General features: G+C 38.3%; 2 protein-coding genes and 2 long non-coding RNA genes across 6 annotated transcripts in view; 2 read left to right on the top strand and 2 right to left on the bottom strand.

The window, feature by feature from the left end:
- The window catches only part of LOC148724267 (uncharacterized), a 79,796-nt gene that overhangs the window by 45,078 nt on the left and 16,248 nt on the right, over positions 1-18,470 (bottom strand). For both annotated transcript variants that reach the window (XR_015991371.1, XR_015991372.1), the window contains 3 exons: positions 10,885-11,025; positions 10,336-10,442; positions 7,464-7,600 (listed from right to left, as the gene is read on the bottom strand). This is a non-coding gene — a long non-coding RNA (uncharacterized LOC148724267). The remainder of the gene's footprint in view (positions 1-7,463; positions 7,601-10,335; positions 10,443-10,884; positions 11,026-18,470) is intronic.
- On the top strand, positions 2,746-5,983 carry LOC148724270 (uncharacterized). Of its 2 annotated transcripts, none has more exons than XM_088732150.1 (4): positions 2,746-2,944; positions 3,721-3,913; positions 4,540-4,718; positions 5,361-5,983. In XM_088732150.1, exons 2-4 carry the CDS (start codon positions 3,787-3,789, stop codon positions 5,910-5,912), a joined length of 858 nt encoding a protein of 285 aa, XP_088588276.1. In that variant the 5' UTR covers positions 2,746-2,944; positions 3,721-3,786; the 3' UTR covers positions 5,913-5,983. The 2 variants fall into 2 exon arrangements, with proteins under 2 accessions (XP_088588276.1, XP_088588277.1); XM_088732151.1 differs by lacking the exon at positions 2,746-2,944 and adding an exon at positions 3,406-3,561.
- Positions 10,956-18,383, top strand: LOC111335499 (paired box protein Pax-6-like). The gene is made up of 3 exons (XM_022941412.2): positions 10,956-11,187; positions 16,447-16,625; positions 17,140-18,383. Exons 1-3 carry the CDS (start codon positions 11,031-11,033, stop codon positions 17,587-17,589), a joined length of 786 nt encoding a protein of 261 aa, XP_022797147.2. The 5' UTR covers positions 10,956-11,030; the 3' UTR covers positions 17,590-18,383.
- On the bottom strand, positions 16,660-17,335 carry LOC148724269 (uncharacterized). The gene is made up of 2 exons (XR_015991373.1): positions 17,205-17,335; positions 16,660-16,958 (listed from the first exon to the last, which is right to left on the bottom strand). It is a non-coding gene; the product is annotated as an uncharacterized LOC148724269 (long non-coding RNA).

The following is an 18,470-nucleotide window of genomic DNA, read 5'->3' as shown; positions in this document are numbered from 1 at the left end:
GGGAAAGGGCCATTCCGATTAACTTGTTATATACACATACATATATACATATATACATATATACATACATATAAATGTGAGGGTAGAGCCTACCTTGGCATAAAGTGCTCAATGCTACGTTAGCAGAGCTGGGTATACATTAGTTGAAGAATCAAAGAGGACGTATGATGAGGAGGAGGAGGACGTATAAAATTATCGAGGACGTATAAATAATCAAAGAGGACGTATAATATGTATATTATACATATACATATATAATAATAATAATAATAATAATATATCTATAACATATATAACTAACTGCAGACAGTACTGTTTCGGCCTTCTGGGCCTCATCAGTGCAGTGCTGATGCTAGGATGGGGGAGAACCGATATGGTCACCCCAAACGATCCCACATCATATATCATAATACCTTTTTTAGGAGTTCAAGAAAAAGTTAACGGAAAACAGCAATTTCTGATGATCAAGCAACCTGACATTTAAAATGTGACCAAGGTGAATGTTCATTTGATTTCTTCAAGCCATAATAAATACGAGCAAAGTTAATGTTCCACCATCAAGAAGTAAATTCTTCAAGTTTCCCGCAAGTTTATTTTACCAGTAAATTACAATGAGTAATTTTCTGATGTATTTTTTAGCTGCGTAAAAATTTTGAAATGTTCGTACAATTCGTTTTGTTTGCTCGTAACTTTTGTAATAGCTTCCTCTCTGTCATATTTGTGTTTCAATATTTGCCCAAGAACATTGATATTGTTATTAAAGCAAATTGTGTAGTTGCAAAATGGACCAACCCCTTCCCTTCTGTGCTGTAAGAGCAAACCTCAGACTTCTCTAAAAAAACAATAAATAACAATTGGGTTTAATAATAAAAAGCAATAACAATAAGCTGCCCGTCCGTCTCACCATCTTCAAGACAGACTTCATTCTTCCCTCCTCTTCGAACAAAAATACCACAGACCATCATTTAAGAACATCAAAGGACTTCGCCATCCTAATTCTAAAACTAGCAAGAATAATTACTGAGATTAATATGTTGGGTTTAGTTTTCTGGAGCTATGCGATACCTGCTTTTCCCACTGAAAAGAAAAGCAGTTCTCACGTGCAAAGAAATTGCCATGATCGCAGGCCTGGGCCTCTAAGTACTTCTTTCATCCTTTAAATTATTATGACATATTCCACTTCACTTTTCCATCGCTTTAGCCTACAAATACAGAACAAGTTAATGAAGATCTTGTGAAGAATAACCTAGCCAAAGCTCTCAGAAGCAAGAAAATAAGCTAAACTGGTCACTGGTTACGATTCTCCTCCACAAAATGAACATAAATATACTTTCGCATATTACTAGAAAGTGAATGGCTACTTTTTTTGTTCACATTTGGATTAAAAAAATCATCGTTCAGATCACTGTGGGCAAGCCTACTGAGTTCCACGTGGTTTTGCTTCATTCCGTTTCGGGTTACAAGAAGTTAACAGATTAATCCGATGTGGTCAGTGAGATACAATGTATGGCCTTGGTAATTTACGTGATCGGCACTTCACGGATATGCCGTTTACCAGGGTTTATAACACTTTAGTGATCTAAAGATACGATTCACCAACAGGAAAGCCTTCACCCCCGCGTTTCCAACCAACAATTTGAAGCAGAAATCACTCCGTGGATTTTCACACCCTCCCCTTGGGGTAACGAAAATGAGATTATCGCAATCCTTTGAATATTTTTAAAACCTTTAAGGCGATAATGAACACTTAGGCAGTGACGTTGAGCCTTTGAGCAGCTTTGACAGTTTCTTTTTATACGAATAATAAAAGATAAGTAGTAGAGCTCAAAGCTTGTGAGCTTCGATGCAACGACAACTAGTTCTCTGTAAAGCCAGTAATGGACGTGAGTAATGTTGGAGTGGCCGACACGCTTCTTAAACCTATTAACATGTGCTTAGAAATTGGACTAGAATATTAACTTAACACAAAGCGTTTTTGAGCGAAGACCGTATGAAATGTACAAGAAAATTAACTAGCACACTAAAAATATGCAATAATGCCTCCACCGTAAAGTTTTGTGTACACTATTCCAATTATTATAATTACTTTCAACGCAGGAGGTCGCTAATAAAAGGTGAGAAAACGTGACGGGACATTTTGTTTCTTCACTGTTCCGTCAAGAAAGGCCATGGCCATGGAAATAACAAAAGAATGTATACAAGGGAGCTTAAATTCAAAATGTTTACAAAACATCCCTATATTTCCAAGCCCTTCTAAGATGAATATTCGCTCTCCATACTCCATTCCCATTACAAGGGATAAAAAAATAAGCTAAATGTTTTGAAAAGCGAGTAATGGCTTCCAATAAGGATTCTTTTCTACTGTAATTATGCACTTCTGTGGGGGACCTAAATCGGTGCTTTTCATTTTAGAACAAAAACGTAAACAGCTTTCTAACGAATACGTACACTCTTCCTTTCTTCTCTGTTGAATGAATTTGTAGAGGTTCAATTCTAAACACTGTGCAAGGCCTTTAGCAAGTATATGATATTTGTTTTCTTTGGAACCCTCTGAACTTCTCAAATGACATCGATTCGAACCCTAACTCAGAAAGCCTAAATTTTATGGATGAAAAATTCGGTACAATGGCATTCAAAACCGGTGGATAACCGGCCCATACAAAAGTGTGATTTACGGATCAGTAATAGCTCCCGCACAAAAAGATTGCGCTAATTGGTTACCACTACAATAACTACCTTTAGGTGGGGTACACTCAGTTCTAATTAAATTACAATCAATCACTACGACAGATCGGTACTTTCTTGAGCCGCAGAAGGGAGATTTGGATTACTAATCAGTTGTATCTCGTAGATAAGCCACATAACAAGCGTAAGACTTCTGCTGTACACTTTATCTTTCTCACTCTATGGCAAGATTGGAGTTTTAGAAGTAATTTGCTCAAAGGTATGACCTTTTACAAGCTTTTTTCTACATGGTGGTGTAAAAACGCGACATGCGAGGCCGAGCCTCGGGGGTTGAAATGTCCTGCTTTCCTGAGTTATAAAAGTTTCATCTTCCGACTTCCTGATTTTTGTAATGGCGCTAAATCAAGTTAACGTAAACTTCACGTTTTACACCCTCTATGAGAGGTACGATAAAGAGAAAGTGCTCTCATTTTCTCTTCTATTTTACACTGTTCAAAGAGGCCAAAATCCATCTTCAGGCTTGACAACTTGTTTATATAAGCCTCTCCTAAAACAATGTAATAATTCTCGAATTCTGAATGGCCGAGCCATGGAAATATTACAATGTGGCTCACTTAGTAAATTGTATACAAAATAATCGCATTAAAATACCGTTTAAGACCCTTTTTTCACAATTTTGGTGCATTTTCATTCACTCGCTGGTTGATGCCGCAACTGGTATATTCATCACTATGACAATATCTTATGTGGAAGAAAGCGTCATCCTCAGGATTATAAAATCAAAATACCCAGTGATCATTCATCTAAACTTAGGACAACTTAAGAAAGGAAATTTCGGATTTCTTGCCAACACAGCAGTGGAAATTATCACAGCAGGTGAAAAAGCCATTTTCCTAACGTGACATTTACCAGACAACTTAACTGAAATTACAAAAACCCGCATCGACACCTCTTAAGATTACAAATCCATGTGATGTTCTCACAATAGCGTTACCATTAATCACTGGTTCAGTCTCCTGTTATTCTATTTTCCAGCACGACTACTGAGAGGTTGGCATCGGTGACCGTATTTTATCGCTGATTTGAAGTAAACGTCACACGATGGATTTAGCATCATCATTTTCAATCGACAATATATTAAGAAGTAATCCATCTTCGACAAATACCAGACAGATGTTTGATGAACCGAAGGCACCTCGTGCTCTCACATTAGCGGAGCGCTTGGCAGGTATGGGGCCAATTCTTTTTAATTTTGCTTCGATTAAAACACCTACTATAAATTATTCAGTAGACTTAATGGTTAAGGGGAATAAATCGAAGTCTTACTTTATCCTGTCAGTTCTGTAAGGCTTCAGATCCAGAACTACTGGGTATTGAAATACCTCGACCATCGACAGAGCAGCGACTCCAACTTCTAACAACTAGCGAACAACAATAACACGTTTTAGAAACCAAACCAACCCGCTCTTGGCTTTTGAAGACGATGGCATGTATTTTAAGATCGAAAAAGAAATCTGTAAACAAAGACTGTTTCCAGTAGGGTGGCCAAATTAGGTCATTTCAGACCTCTAAATCTTCACCTTTTCTCTCAAAGAAAGACACTGGTGGTACGTCATAACTTTCTTGTTACAGTAATCATGAATTGCGAAGGAGAACATTTACACATAAACCTCGAGAAGTTTCGACAATTTCCGCTTTCTGAACATTTTCATATCCATTCAGCTCCATACCTGTTAATCTTCAAAATTTCAAAATGTGACATTTAGCCTCCTCTCAACATGGTTGTCTTTAGTACCCTCATTTTGGAATCAAAACATTTTCGAAAGGAAAATAATTTTAGTGTTCAAACTGCAGATATAATCCTAGAGGTACATTACAGCTCTACGAGAGGAAAACACCGACGTTCTCGCACAGCTTTCACCTATCAACAGCTTCAGCTTCTTGAAAACACATTCACAAAGACACATTACCCGGATGTAGTAATGAGGGAACAGCTCGCAACTTGGACAAATCTTCCAGAATCAAGGATTCAGGTACTTTTAATTTTTCAACTCAATACGTGCACGGAATGTCATACCCCGAGTAAACGCAGTCTTCTGGTGTTGAAAAAGACAAGACCTGAAGCTCATGTGCGATTGAATTATGTTCTCCAAACAAATTCGGGGCAATCAGTTATGAAGTAATAGAGTAAACTAGGTTCGTTGACAGAAAACCTTATGGCTAACAAACTATTCTTTCTGAGAGGCAAAATATCTTTGGAACCGTATTCAAGGACTGCAAGATAACAAATGAAGAGGTAGAATTAAAAACTAGCTCGTATGATTGACAGCATTTGTTTGTTGGTTTTGGTGCCCTGTGTGGCATGCTGTTTTCGCAAGAGAAATAATAGTCCATTTCCGAATTGCCTTTAGCCTCTTCTTCCAAGCGAGTCCTGGTGCTCATCCTTTCGTATGGTAATGAGTTTTCATTCACATGCAAATTAAACTCATTTTCATACTATGGTTGAGCACCAGGCCTCGTTATGAAAACGAGGCCAAACCTAATTCGGAAATGGCCTATTGGTGCTCACAAGGTTCATTTCCTCCTCGCAACTATGGGATGTCCTTGATTCGATGTACCATGTTCATTCAACTGCTTCGGTGAAACTCATTTGGTAATCATTTATCTTCCGGAAGGTTTGGTTTAAAAACAGACGAGCAAAGTACAGAAAACAAGAAAAAGTGACCAAATTCCCCAAGTCAAGCAACAATGGCATCACATCTTACAAATCAGATAGCCATGTCAAAATCAGCACTCGTGATACAGCTAAGAGGGCTCCTCTTCCTGTTCCACCAAGTATCGCCATTGGTGGGGAAACCACAACGGCACAAAGAAGAGAAGTAGCTACTCGGCATAGACCAGGAGCGAGCCCTGGACGGAATTCCAACGACACTGCTCAGGTGTTTTCCCACCAAAGACAACCGTACCTTTTTGAACAATATCCTGTTGGGCAGTATGATACTTCCTGGCGTTGTTCCAGGCCAAGCACATACAACCCTATGCTATCAAACCATGACTGCTCTCTTCATGATTGTCGTGGTAACGAAGTCAATACGAGTGGAGGTAGAAAGAAATTAAATTCACGCTGCATTAGGAAACCAACGTCATCTAGTGTTGATCTATGGCGTTCTCAAGCAGGATTACGAAACGGCAATTGCTCAGGTCCTGTCGGCTGCCGGCCATATTGACCGATTTATGGATATGATGTTCGCTCCCGTATCAGCATTTTAAAAAGATGTTGGAGTTATCATCTGATTACTTATTATGACAAGAAAAAAATAGCCGATTCGACAGAATAAATGAATCCATCAAAAAGCGCCTTTTAGTTGACCATGCACACAGACGAAAAGATAAACATTATCCTCTCTAAGAACTGTTGGGATTCCTTTTTCAGTACTTGCTTATTATGTTTTACCAGTTAACTGACTCTGAAAGTTGTGGAAAATTAGGCTAACATAGTCTCATTACGTGAATGACAAGTACATCTAAGAAAATGATACCGTGGACAAAATTGATAATTAGAATGAACAATTTGAACACATCTTGTTTAACATTCATTGCTTGCAGCTGCGTCTTGTATGATAAAAGTAGAATAAAATGACCAAATGAAAGAGTAGAAGAAGAAGAGAGTCCAAAGTATTCCTTTTGATAAAGATCACTTGGATTCAGTTTGTCTTTCTTAAAGTTTATCTGCTTGTCAAAACTGTGACAAAGCTCTCGGGGCGCAATAACTCAAAGTTAAACGAACAGACTTTCGTGAACGTGCCCTTTTGACAAGTCACTTAACTCCTCGACCCCGGCCCCAAGCTCACCCTCCTAACCCTCGACCCGCTCTTTTAGGGAGACCGAACGACGTCTAGGAAGCAGTCTAGATGAGCAGTGGTAAAATGGTTGTGGAAAAGAAGAGGGACGGTTTCGGTACCCTTTCAATTGCTGGAAAATGAGCTACGAGAATCTTGATTTTTTTTGTCTCAAAGTCCTGGCTAATGAATTGAAAATATATAGAGGAACAAGTAGTATACAGCAGTTCGAGGAAGCAAGTTGGGCGAGCAGTGATAATCTTACGTATGATGCACGATCCTTCGCAGTAGATAGCGCTATTTATGCAATAGCGAAAATCAGACCTGAAAAAAAAAAAATCAGGCCTATACGGGATTAAGAATATTACAGACTCAGGCTAGACGTACGAAATGGCAACTTTGCTTACTTGATCAGCCCTAGCTTCTGAAAAATCAGGCCTGTACGCGATTCAAACCACTGACCTCTGCGATACTAGTGCAGCGCTCCACCAATTGAGCTAACAAGCCAACTGGGAACAGGCCGTTAAGTTGATTCGTAATAAACCCGTGATGATAAATCAGATACAATGTATATATGAAGTTCATATATTTTGAACTGCGGTATTAAATACGTATGATGCACGATCCTCGCAGTGGAGAGCGCTATTTATGCAATAGCGAAAATCACACCAGAAAAAAATCAGGCCTGTACGGGATTCGAGCCACTGACCTCTGCGATACTAGTGCAGCTCTCTACCAATTGAGCTAACAAGCCGTACAGGCCTGATTTTTTTCAGGTCTGATCTTGCATAAATAGCGCTATCTACTGCGAAGGATCGTGCATCATACGTATTTAATACCGCAGTTCAAAATATGAACTTCATATATTCATTGTAAGTGATAATCTTGTTGTGAAAAAAAGAGAGGGAGGGAAAGCTTGAGAGAAATCCAAAATCTTACCTTTCAAGTGCGACAAAAAAAAACACAATGATATGTCGTCCGAGGGACCCGTCAGTATCATGAGCACCCAATTTCACTTGGTATCCATATGTTAAGAAAATTAAAAGTTGGCATCCATACGTCTGCTGTGTGAAGGCCTAAAAGACAGCAAATAAAACGAAACACAGAGATGAATTCGATACTCTTTTCAGTGACACCTTGGCATAGTACTCTTGCAGAAATTGTACCACTGTTCTGGCAGACCACATGATATCTGCTACAGTAACGGATCTCATTTGCCTACCGCTTAGACCATTTTTTGTTTTGATTATTTTGCGGACTGTGAAATATTTTTCTACGTCACTCAGCCATGCTGTTTACAAGCAGTTAAGTTCACTTGGCATTTATTGCGAGTGGACTTTGTTTTCTGCGGTACAAACAGCTCGTGGGCAGATGTGCAAGTTTGGAATTACTACAAATAGAAAAAAAACTTTGTCCGGCATTACACTCTAATTATAAGTACTCATGCTGTGTTGAATCAAAAGTCGACATCTGATCTCTTCAATGGAGCAGTAATAAGACGCTGGAAACTTCCTTACTGCTGTAGTCCTAATGAACAAACCAACCAAATTTCCATACAACACGTACGCCAGTAAAACAGCCTTATTTCCGCAATTCATCAAACGACAGTTTCTTCGAACAAGAAAGTGTCCAAGTAGCTGAAGTTAAAAGAAAACCGGTATGTGATAATACTGCTCTTTGAAAGGCGCCCACGCTTACATACTTAAACGTCTTAAGGTGGAAAACACTGTTTCTGACACCAGTTCTGGTTAGAAGACTGTGCCAGCAAGCAGTGCGTCTTTCAACTTAGCTGAGATGAATACACTTGAAAGTGAGGGTGGGCTTCCAGGTTAAATTGCATGCTGAGCATTAACCTGATCTAGAAACATCACGATACCTGTCATCCAAGATTATCCAAGCTCGAGTCACGAGATCTATATTTTCCGTAATACTGAGTTTGAATACAGTGTATGAACACTTGTTAAAAAAAAAAAACCAGTTAATCAGTCCAAAGATCATAATCTAACAATGGATAGAATGTTGCAGAGCTTTATTAAATAAAAAGTCATCAAATCTTGATGTTACGTTTGTTATGATTCCCGTTTTCAATAATTATGCAGTTGGGTGTTACTGCTTCATCACATGGTCGCAGCTGTGATCTCTAATTCCTCATGTAAAATTACATATAGCGTAAAGCATTGATTATCTTGAATGAATAGTATCAGTTCATACTGTTCAGAAACAGGTTTTGTTGTAAAGTTATTGCATGGCGATAAATATTGCCCCCTCCCAATCAGTAAACAAAGGCGAAAGTAGACAAAGAAACTGTTATCCTCTACGGAAAGGTCTTCTTTGATCAAGTTTGCGCCGGTTCTTGTGAGTATTACCAAAGGGCAAAGCTATTTTAAATGCATCTGCAAAATTAGAATATGCATATTCTATGATCAGCTTAAAATAAGTATTTATCACGTAAAGCTAATTCTACGACAAAATTTCATATATTTTATCACTTCCTGCCACAAAAACCTGGAAGCTTCACTAAATCACCACAACGCGGTGGTAGTCAACAGCAGTGAATTTGAAAAGAACACGCTGTAACGCTATTGATAGTAGTTTGAGATTACAAAATAAACTGACATTTTTAAGCTTCGTGTCTGAGTTTTACTTGCACCTTGATTAACTTGAGGAAAGGACGCAAATTTTAGCCCTTTGACAGACGCCTGTGACATGTACATAATTGCCTCATCCGTTTAATCTGTGATTTTGTGTACATGATCCGGCAAAAATTCGTGATGATGAAAAGGATTAGTGAGAATTTTGTGGTGAAGAGAGCTCAAAAAGATTTTTTCTTAATCTTAGTTGACATTTACGTTTCAACATAGTCAATTACTTTAGCTTAAAGGGACTTAAAAAAAGATTCAAAAAGCAGAAGGAAATCACATTCCATGACCATTATATATGGTAATATAGGGTCTCTTTTCTCTTGTCACATAATATAACTCGCTTTGACACCTATCATAGGTGTAATAGCGAGGATGTCTTCTGAGACTCCCTCTGAACGCTGGGAAATGTCACTTGATCATTCAGAATTTATTTAAGATTACTGCTAATGTGTCTGCATATTATCTCAAGGAGGATTCAAAGTTGTTACAAGGCTTTGGTATTAAATGAACCATATCCTAATCCTATTTTGAATTTTGGAGTTCGTGCGTTTTTAAACCGCAAATATTCTTGGATAACCAAAGGAAAAACTTACGGAAAGTCTAACCCTTCGTTAGTGACAGTAATTAATTTTCCTTAACTGTCACTGTCAAAATTACGGTTGGCTTTTGGACGAACAAGGAATCAAATAGGAGCGAGAACATAAATCATCCTAAATTAAACTGAGATGCACAGTTTGGCATGGGCTCCCATAAATTAAGGAGCCCGCATGGAATATAGGTTAAATGCAAAGCACTTAACCCTACCTACTGATGCGGCAAGTATAATCGGGTATAGTCGGAAAAAGGTCAACTCAATAGAGTTAAATACACATTTTTAGTGACCTACAAATATTAAGAGAGTGAGCTAAACCTTTTTACGACCACTAGCAATCAAGACGTGGACACGGACAACAAAGGCTTTCAGATTGTGCGATCAGACATAACAGTAGGTACAACATGGTTCATGCATCATCCATGATCGTTTCCAGTGATTCTTACGATCTAACTTCGGTGCTACCCACTTAATCCAACGAAAGCAAGCACGTGAATCTTGTTCAGCGCTTTTTGAAAGGATGAACAAAACAACTCATCACCTTTAGGTGGGGCAACAATTAAAGAAATTAACTTACCATCAATCACTGACACCATTGTGTTTATACGAAAGTTTGAGAGTGAACTTTATGCCGAATTGCCAAACGTAATCACTGAAATTCCTCTTCATGGCCTAATCTTCATCCTTAAAAAGAAAATGTGCGACTTAAGACGAACTGTGCTTCCTGTGCAACTACAAGAAATTTTGTGATTTATATACTTCAATGGGGAAAATTACGGTTGTAGTGATAAGCTTGCAATTACGGCGTTGAATTCGAGCCAAGAGTTCGGAATGAAGGCGGAAACCAAAGTAGTTTACAAACTTTCTGTCGTAGCTAAAAATATCCCAATGAGTTTGGCAATACTAAAGGGAAAAGATGTACCCATTATAGGGGTTGACAAACATAAGACATTGACACAAATTAAAAAAGGTTTAGAATTTAGGCATTTATTATCTTTTATCATGTAAAGAAAACAGCATCTCGAACCCAGCTTGAAAAGATTTGCGAAAGTAATAATGAATCACTTGTGATCGTAAGTGTGTATAAGACGCGACATGATTGTGTACGGAGGTCGATTGCACTTACTTCCTGATAAACAACAAGACCCTCCCATTTTCGGAAGATAAAAGGATTCCAGTCTGGTGCAGTGACGGCACATTTCAGTACAGTCTGATTTGCGGTTCTTGATCCTTCCTCCAGGGTTTCTCTTCTTAATTTCGTTGTCACCTGGCATGGAAACGAAATATTCACCATTTAATATTACTGATATCCTACGGCACGAGGGCTGTTCTTCTACACCAGGTCACCTGGTATATAAAGGTAACAAAACAAACGAGACAGATAGGCCTATCATCCCGGCACAAATGTCGTTAGCTGACCGACTGGCAGGTTTGTTCCCTTCCGTAGTTCTCTTTTTTTTCCCTTAGCTTTTACGATATAAATTTTGATAAGTTTAGTTTTCGAACACGACGAGGTCATTTTATTGACCTGCGCTTTGTTAAAAAAAAAGTTGCGCAAATGCGACGACAATGCTGGGTTTGTTGTCATGTAGGCGAGGGCGAAAGAACGCCCAGAAACATTCTTCTCCTCTCGAGTGTCTTTTTATTGTTACCTGGCGATGTTTTAGTTCAATCGACCCTGGTCTAATCCTTCCTTTTAAAGAAATTCACGTTTTCGTGAAGACACAATGTTTTTGCGAAGTACTGGTGACAGGCACGTAATGACACGAAGGCGGATCATTGTGTTCTTACCGTTTACCGTACCATGTGGCTCATTTTAAGGAAAAGCAACAAAACAGACATAGAACCATGCATTAACATTTACTAAAGGTACGTTTTCTCTCTTTATGAAAGAGAGCCATGTCACCTTTCAGCGTAAAACTTACATTTTGTTGCATGCACCGTACATTTCCGCTGTGAATGTAGAAAGCTAAATTCATCAACTCAATTAGAACGGTCTCCGTATTCCTAATTGCTGTTATGTCACTTCTCTGTGACGTTTAGGCATTTGTTAACCAACATTAACAAGCCAAAAAACTAGATTTACATTTACACGAGAATATCGGCTGTAAATAGCACTTTTTGCAGCTTGTAAAACATTTTGTGGTGTGTTGATTGTTAGTTTAGAACCTAATAATAACCCGATAAGTGTTACAACCTAAATTAGTTTCCAACAGCGTCGCCCCGCTCAAAGCTCAGCTCTTGCACACTGTAGCCAAATGCTTCGCTAAAACTTTGAGTTAAAACAGCATACACATAATTATGCACGTGTGGTAAACTTGGATAAATAACTACGGCTTTACATACATGTTTTGTCTAACCCAACATATGACACCTTGAGATCGCACTGTTTGGATGTATCAATTCATCATGTCCTCCATTAGAGAATGGACTTGTACTTTCTTTCTATTCATCGTTTCATGCAATCTTCGGATGAGAGTTTCGCTTCATTATATTACATGGGAAATATGATTTATTTTACATTTGTTGCCTGATTCTGCGTTACGGAAATGAGTTATTGAGCGCAAGTTAATTTAATTTATTGGAATTTTCGTGTACGCCTTCTGTTTGTTGGAAAGAATTCTCGCGAGAAATTTCTTTCTTTCTTAATGTTAAACAAGTGTTCATCGTAGTTTTGGTACAAATAGATAATATTCTCTTAAATAATTGTTGGTGGAAACAAGGTGACAACAGCTGTTGTTGTTTATTGGAATCATCGAAATGTCAGACTTGCTAAATTTACTCCAACCTTATTGCTCTAATAAACTGTTAATATGCATGTCCTCTTTTCACAAACTTTAAGTGCATGCTGCGGTGTTGGTTTAGCAAATCTAGAGGGAATTTATTTGGCAAAATCAATCGCCCAAAGCCATTATTTTTTGTAAGTTCAGTAAAAGCTCTCTCAGCGAACATTCTGGTAAACAGACAGCTCTACTTTCGACTCCCCTCACAAGGTTGTGCAAACTCCAAATAAACCCACCGGTTACAGATTTCCGTGAGTCAATGTTACTTTACACAGTAGCAAGCACTTTTATAAGTAACGACTTAGACGATTCCTTTGTATTTAAGCTCCCGTAAGCGGACACCCGAAAGGAATTCCATTAGCCTCTAGGTCTTACTTTAATCGATCAACTTCACATCCCTGTTCGTCACAGTGATTCAACAGTGCAATGATTAATTACAGAGCCGTGTTTATGTGTTTGGTTTGCTCTCGTACACATCCTATGTTGATGCTGCCACAAGCGGCCATCTGTCGCTTACACGTCTAGTTAGGACACCTTTTTTGCGTCCTAAGGGTGTCCGCTTAGGAGAACTTCCACTTCCAACTTCACAGAAGAAATCACCATTATGTTTGAATGATTAGCTCCCATGACTTCTGCCACTAACCACATAACGTTTTATGGATCACGCAAATACTATCTAAAACACGAGTATGAGATTAGCGTTACTGTGCTGCCTTTGCAGTTTCTTGAGTTGTGTTTTACAATTTAAATCGACCTTTGGCTAAGCAAGTATAATGATTACGACTCGGTTCTATCGAGTCCATCCCACGCGCATTACTGAAGAGATAACGAGTTTGATGGAACAAGCCGCAAACAAAACGCATAAAATAAACCGTAAATCTCTGGGCTTTTTCTCTCGCTTTATTAAATAAAATGGAAGCCTAATACCGATATTTTTCGTTGCATCACCATAGAAATGAAGACTTGTGACCATTCGCTTCTCATGGCGGACGTGAATCCACGCCCTGTCTAACTCCGTTTATGTTTACAAGTTTTCTGTCACAGTAAGAAAACTTGCTTCTCTCGTCGATTGGTTTTGGCCGAGGTGCTAAGTTGCAAACTTGTTCTCTTGATTTGTGTGTTTTCAAGAGCTTATTAGGTCGCATTTGCGATTTGGCATTCCTCGCTAGCTGTCGACTACGGCTCCAAAAGTCGTGAAGGGTTAATCTGCGATGACATACTCGGGTGCTTTGTTTACTCACAAAGGTATTTTGGGTGGTCGCTTAATTTTGGTAGCGTTATTCAAAAGGGAGTTGCGTTAGCAGTTCCTAATGAAAAAAATATACATATTTCCTGTGATAAGCCGAGTCGAAGAAATGTTTCAGGTATCCGGAAAATGGGCGGCAACGCCATGTTAATTTCACCAACATCTGTTCATATTAATTCGCATTACTTTATTGCAAAACGACGTCTACTTTACAGGTCACAATGTTAATCATTGAACATTTCATTTCAGTGTGACCTTTCCACTAAGCAATACACACTACATGAAAGTAAAAGAGTATGATATCAAAAGCTAAATGAAATCCCAAGCTCGACTCTCACTGACATCTCTCTTAAGTAACCGCTATGTATGGAACTATAAAGACCAACCGAAATACGTCTAATTCTGGGACCAATAGCAAAATAGCTTCTCACTGAAAACATTAAAATGTTTATCTCGCTATCTGTTCAAGTTAGTTATCAATCATTTTTTCTATGTTTGAGAATTTTACAGAAATCATAAATCAACTGTAACTTAATCATAAAAAATGGTCAAGCTACAGCTTGCGAAGATGTATAGCTTTCAGAAGCTTTCCTTAATTGGATCCAACATAAGAAGAGTACACGACATCGAAGCACCACATGTAGCTGCTACCAAAAGCGGATCCTACGGAAAATTCGATTGCAGCAATGCATTTCGATTAAGATTTCGTTGGTTCATCGGAAGGTGTGCTATACATGAATTTGCTATTGAACTATTGCTGTGACAGGCCAGCGGCATATTTGTGGTAAGTTTTGGACTCCTTACTGTAAGGAAAGTTGTAGGCCTTCATGCAAATACACGCAAAATGTCTTTGGGCTCAATGGACCCAGCCTGTCCACTGATCATCGTCACTCATCTCACGAAAGTTGTTTACCCCCACGTGTCATTTATCGGATAGTATTAGGTCGGTAAATGCCTAATGGAAAGCCGCAGTACTTAGTCGTGCATAGAGGTCACTTGGCATTTGGTAGAAGAGAGAGAACACTTTCAAGTCCATCAGAACGGTAATTATGTTTCGCAGCACTCTACGAGGGTCTTGGTATTTAAGCTAACCCTTGATTGCTCGGGTTCTAGTGAACTACCATCATGCAAATCTCGATTACGAAGGTGTTGTTTTTTAGGAAAGAATGCAAAATAACAAGGTTGTGTATGGGAACCAAAACCAAGCAGGCATCTTAAAAAACACTTGCAAATTTACTTGAAGTTTCAAAATTTTTTCATAGATGATGTAGTAAACACATCACTTTGATGCACTTTGTTAAGAGAATGTTAAATGATGTAAGTCGCACTTCACTTCGAGGAATCGCAACGAGAAAAACAACTGCATGCACTTGCTTGTCAATTAGTACTGTTTATGCTTGCCTCACCTACTTTAAATCAATGGAATTCTGTAAGTTAAGGATTTACACAAGCTTCTGCCCATCTATTGTTTGCAGGAAAGCTTTTGAAAACTAAATTCACAGTTGCTATGTCGATCAGAGATATGGAGAACACCCACTTTTTTCGATCAAGCTCTCTAAATTTTCTGACTGATACAAAAAGCTTGTTCAGTATAAGTTACTTTAAAACCGCGGTGAAATGACTAAAGAAACAACAAAATGTGAAGGTGGCTGCTATATTTCAACAAATGCTACACGAAGAACAATTTGTCAAACTAAGCGACAGCTGCCTTTCGGTATCACGGTTATCTTAACAGTTAAGGCGCCGAATAAGGTCCGACAACATTTGTACGTGCCCTAATAGTGTGCCTTTGCAGAATGATTAATTGCATTGGAAGGAAGCATCCTCAGCGGAAATGACACCAATGACTGGGTCACGACCACGTGCTTTAAAAAGAATCATGAGGCCGCCTATCTCCTCAGCTGACTAACATCAAACAGGCGAAATCATAACCCTAAAACAGAATTAGTGCGATAATAGGTCTGTCTGAAAACCCGAGTTGATGGCATTCCACATAAATTCCTCCTATGTTCGTAACTACACACATTTTTATATTACAATATCACGACCGAAAAAATACGTTCCAAAAACAAAAAAAGCACAAATAGTTCTTGAGATAGTTACTCTGTCTTTCTATTCAAAACGCTCTCATTTTTCATGCAAACGATACGCAAAAGAATGAGGGAAAGATGCCAATGAAAACGGTCTTAAGGAGATTCCTGACATAGCCGTAAGGAACTTGCCAAATCCAGGCACTACATAGCATATAAGGTATACTTAGCGGATAGTAAGGGTGTTTACCTGTGGATTCCAATAATAAACAACACTTCCTACGTTTACTCAAACAATACTTCACTATTAATTGCATTAGTTGCGGGTCTCGGGTGGAATTCGACTCAGCTAAGAAATCAAAGCTGGAAACATCATAGTTATGCCGGGCGATCGCTTGAAATTACCCCGACAAGATTTGTGAAAACGGTTTCCGGTGACTCTGATATCGTCCTGCCAAAATTATTAGTATAGTTTATAGCTATATAGACGGCTCACCACTGAACGATTACAAAGCCGAGAAACATTCCAAGCTACAATTTCATTAGATCATTCCTTCCGAAAAAGGACAACTTACTCAGAGCCTTCCTATCCTCATTATTGTAATTGTAACTTTTTGTGATCTTTACAGAAGTAATTTTGGACAACCAAGAGGATAAGGGAAAACGCAAGCCAAGACGAATGCGAACTTGTTTCACACCAAGACAACTCCAAGTACTGGAACAAACGTTTGCGAGAACACATTACCCAGATGTACTCTTACGGGAGCAGCTGGCTAATTTTACAAATCTCCCAGAATCAAGAATACAGGTGATCATAGTAGTCTCCACTAATCGGACAAACCTTAAATGATAACAAAGCTTATTTATTTAAAAAGAAATTGTTGAGCTGCTTCAAGCTGACAAAGAAGGCAAACTACAGCCAAGTACTAATCAACTCCAAGTGATTGAACATACCTAAACGTGGTGATTTTAAGATAAATTAAAAGGTAGCCTTTCAGTGAGGTATAGTAGATGTTTTGTTGCAGAATGTTTACTTGTAAAAGTAACATTTGAGATTAGTTTGAATCATTGGGTGAAAATTGCATCATTAAGTTCCATCAAAGCTGACCGAGAATAAACATCAAAGCAAGCCGTCCTTTGTCTACAAAAAAAAAAAAAAAAAAACAAGTTGACGATTTTGGGTATTACATTTAAATTCGAGGGAAACATTTTACACCAGAGTTTAACTCTTATAATTTTAAAACTGAACAAAAATGATTAATTTAATTTCAAACAAAATATTGCTGCTGTTGTCCCATAATGACTTTCTTCCTTTCTTACAGGTATGGTTCAAAAATCGCAGAGCAAAGTATCGAAAACATGAAAAGTCTGGAGTGAAGATATTTACCAAACCAAGCATTCCTTCATTCCTTAAACCAGATAACTCGAGAATTCAGTGGATTGAAACTTCATCACAGTCTCACTTTCCTATATTTCAAAGTCCAAGAGGTCCAAGTCTATCAGTATCGTCACCAGTTCCGAGAAATGTGGAGGTAGCTGATCAACTGTATGAGCACGCCCACAACCTTCCAAGCGTGTCTTCACTTCTTCCGCCGGTTCAAGAAATCCTTCCCACATGTAACATGATTCCAACACCTATTCATTCAGTGTCTTGCCCGCCTGAGTCGTGTCGCCAACCATTTCCGACATACACTCTCAGGCATTTCACCGATGTATCCCCTTTCGGTCCAATTAACAATCGAAAGTGGACTGTAACTAATACTTTTAATTAGTAGTCCATTGTTTAAAAGGATAGAGGGATTATCAAGGTCAACCTGCGCTGGTAACTGTCAATTAGATTCAATTTAGCGCATGTAAATTACGCGCCTCACAACACTTAAGAACAGTAGCTTACGCTCATAAGCACTAATGTGACAACAGAGAAAACTGACCCATCCTTCTTCAGCTTATTCCTACCAAAGACAACGACAAACTAGAATGTCAAGGTCTCAGATTACAAACGCACCACCATGGTATCATAATTATCCCTTTGTTTCCAAAGTAAACATAAACATAAACATAGTTACACTCAATATACAGCAATAGCATCACAATACATGCTACGTTTTTCATCATCATGTAGCACCAACATCAATATTATATACATGGAAACTTAACTCAGAGAAAATATTGTAAAACTCATTGGATTGTAAAACAATGCTATTGTTCTGAATTATGAATTCTACATTATTGTGTAATATACCATTGAGTCTCTCTATCCCCCAAAAAATATATGTTGTTCTGACGGGATTTAAGCACATTTCGTTCCGTATATGTAATCTATGTATTTCAACGTTTATTTGAATACATAACTTTACTCCAGCAGCAAATACCAGATACCACAAGGCTTATAAGTAACAATTGAAGCTTTTCAGATCACTTAGTTATAATAATTGTAGCGATAATCAAGCTCATGAAATTGGAACACTAAATTATCATTTGCACAAAGCTCGTTTGATCTATCTCGAATTGTAAATAAGATGGCAATTGCAAACACATACATTTAATAAAAGTTATTTCCATTTCATCGAACAAGACCTTTTCTCAGGCGCAAACATCTCAAGGTTGTGCACCTCACGAAAGACAGTGACAATTTCCCAAAAACTAGAGCAAC

This window comes from Stylophora pistillata, chromosome 9 (genome assembly GCF_964205215.1).
Source record: "Stylophora pistillata chromosome 9, jaStyPist1.2, whole genome shotgun sequence".
Classification (NCBI taxonomy): domain Eukaryota; kingdom Metazoa; phylum Cnidaria; class Anthozoa; order Scleractinia; family Pocilloporidae; genus Stylophora; species Stylophora pistillata.
Note: the sequence above shows the minus strand (reverse complement) of the source record. Positions and strands in the feature narration are given on the sequence as shown.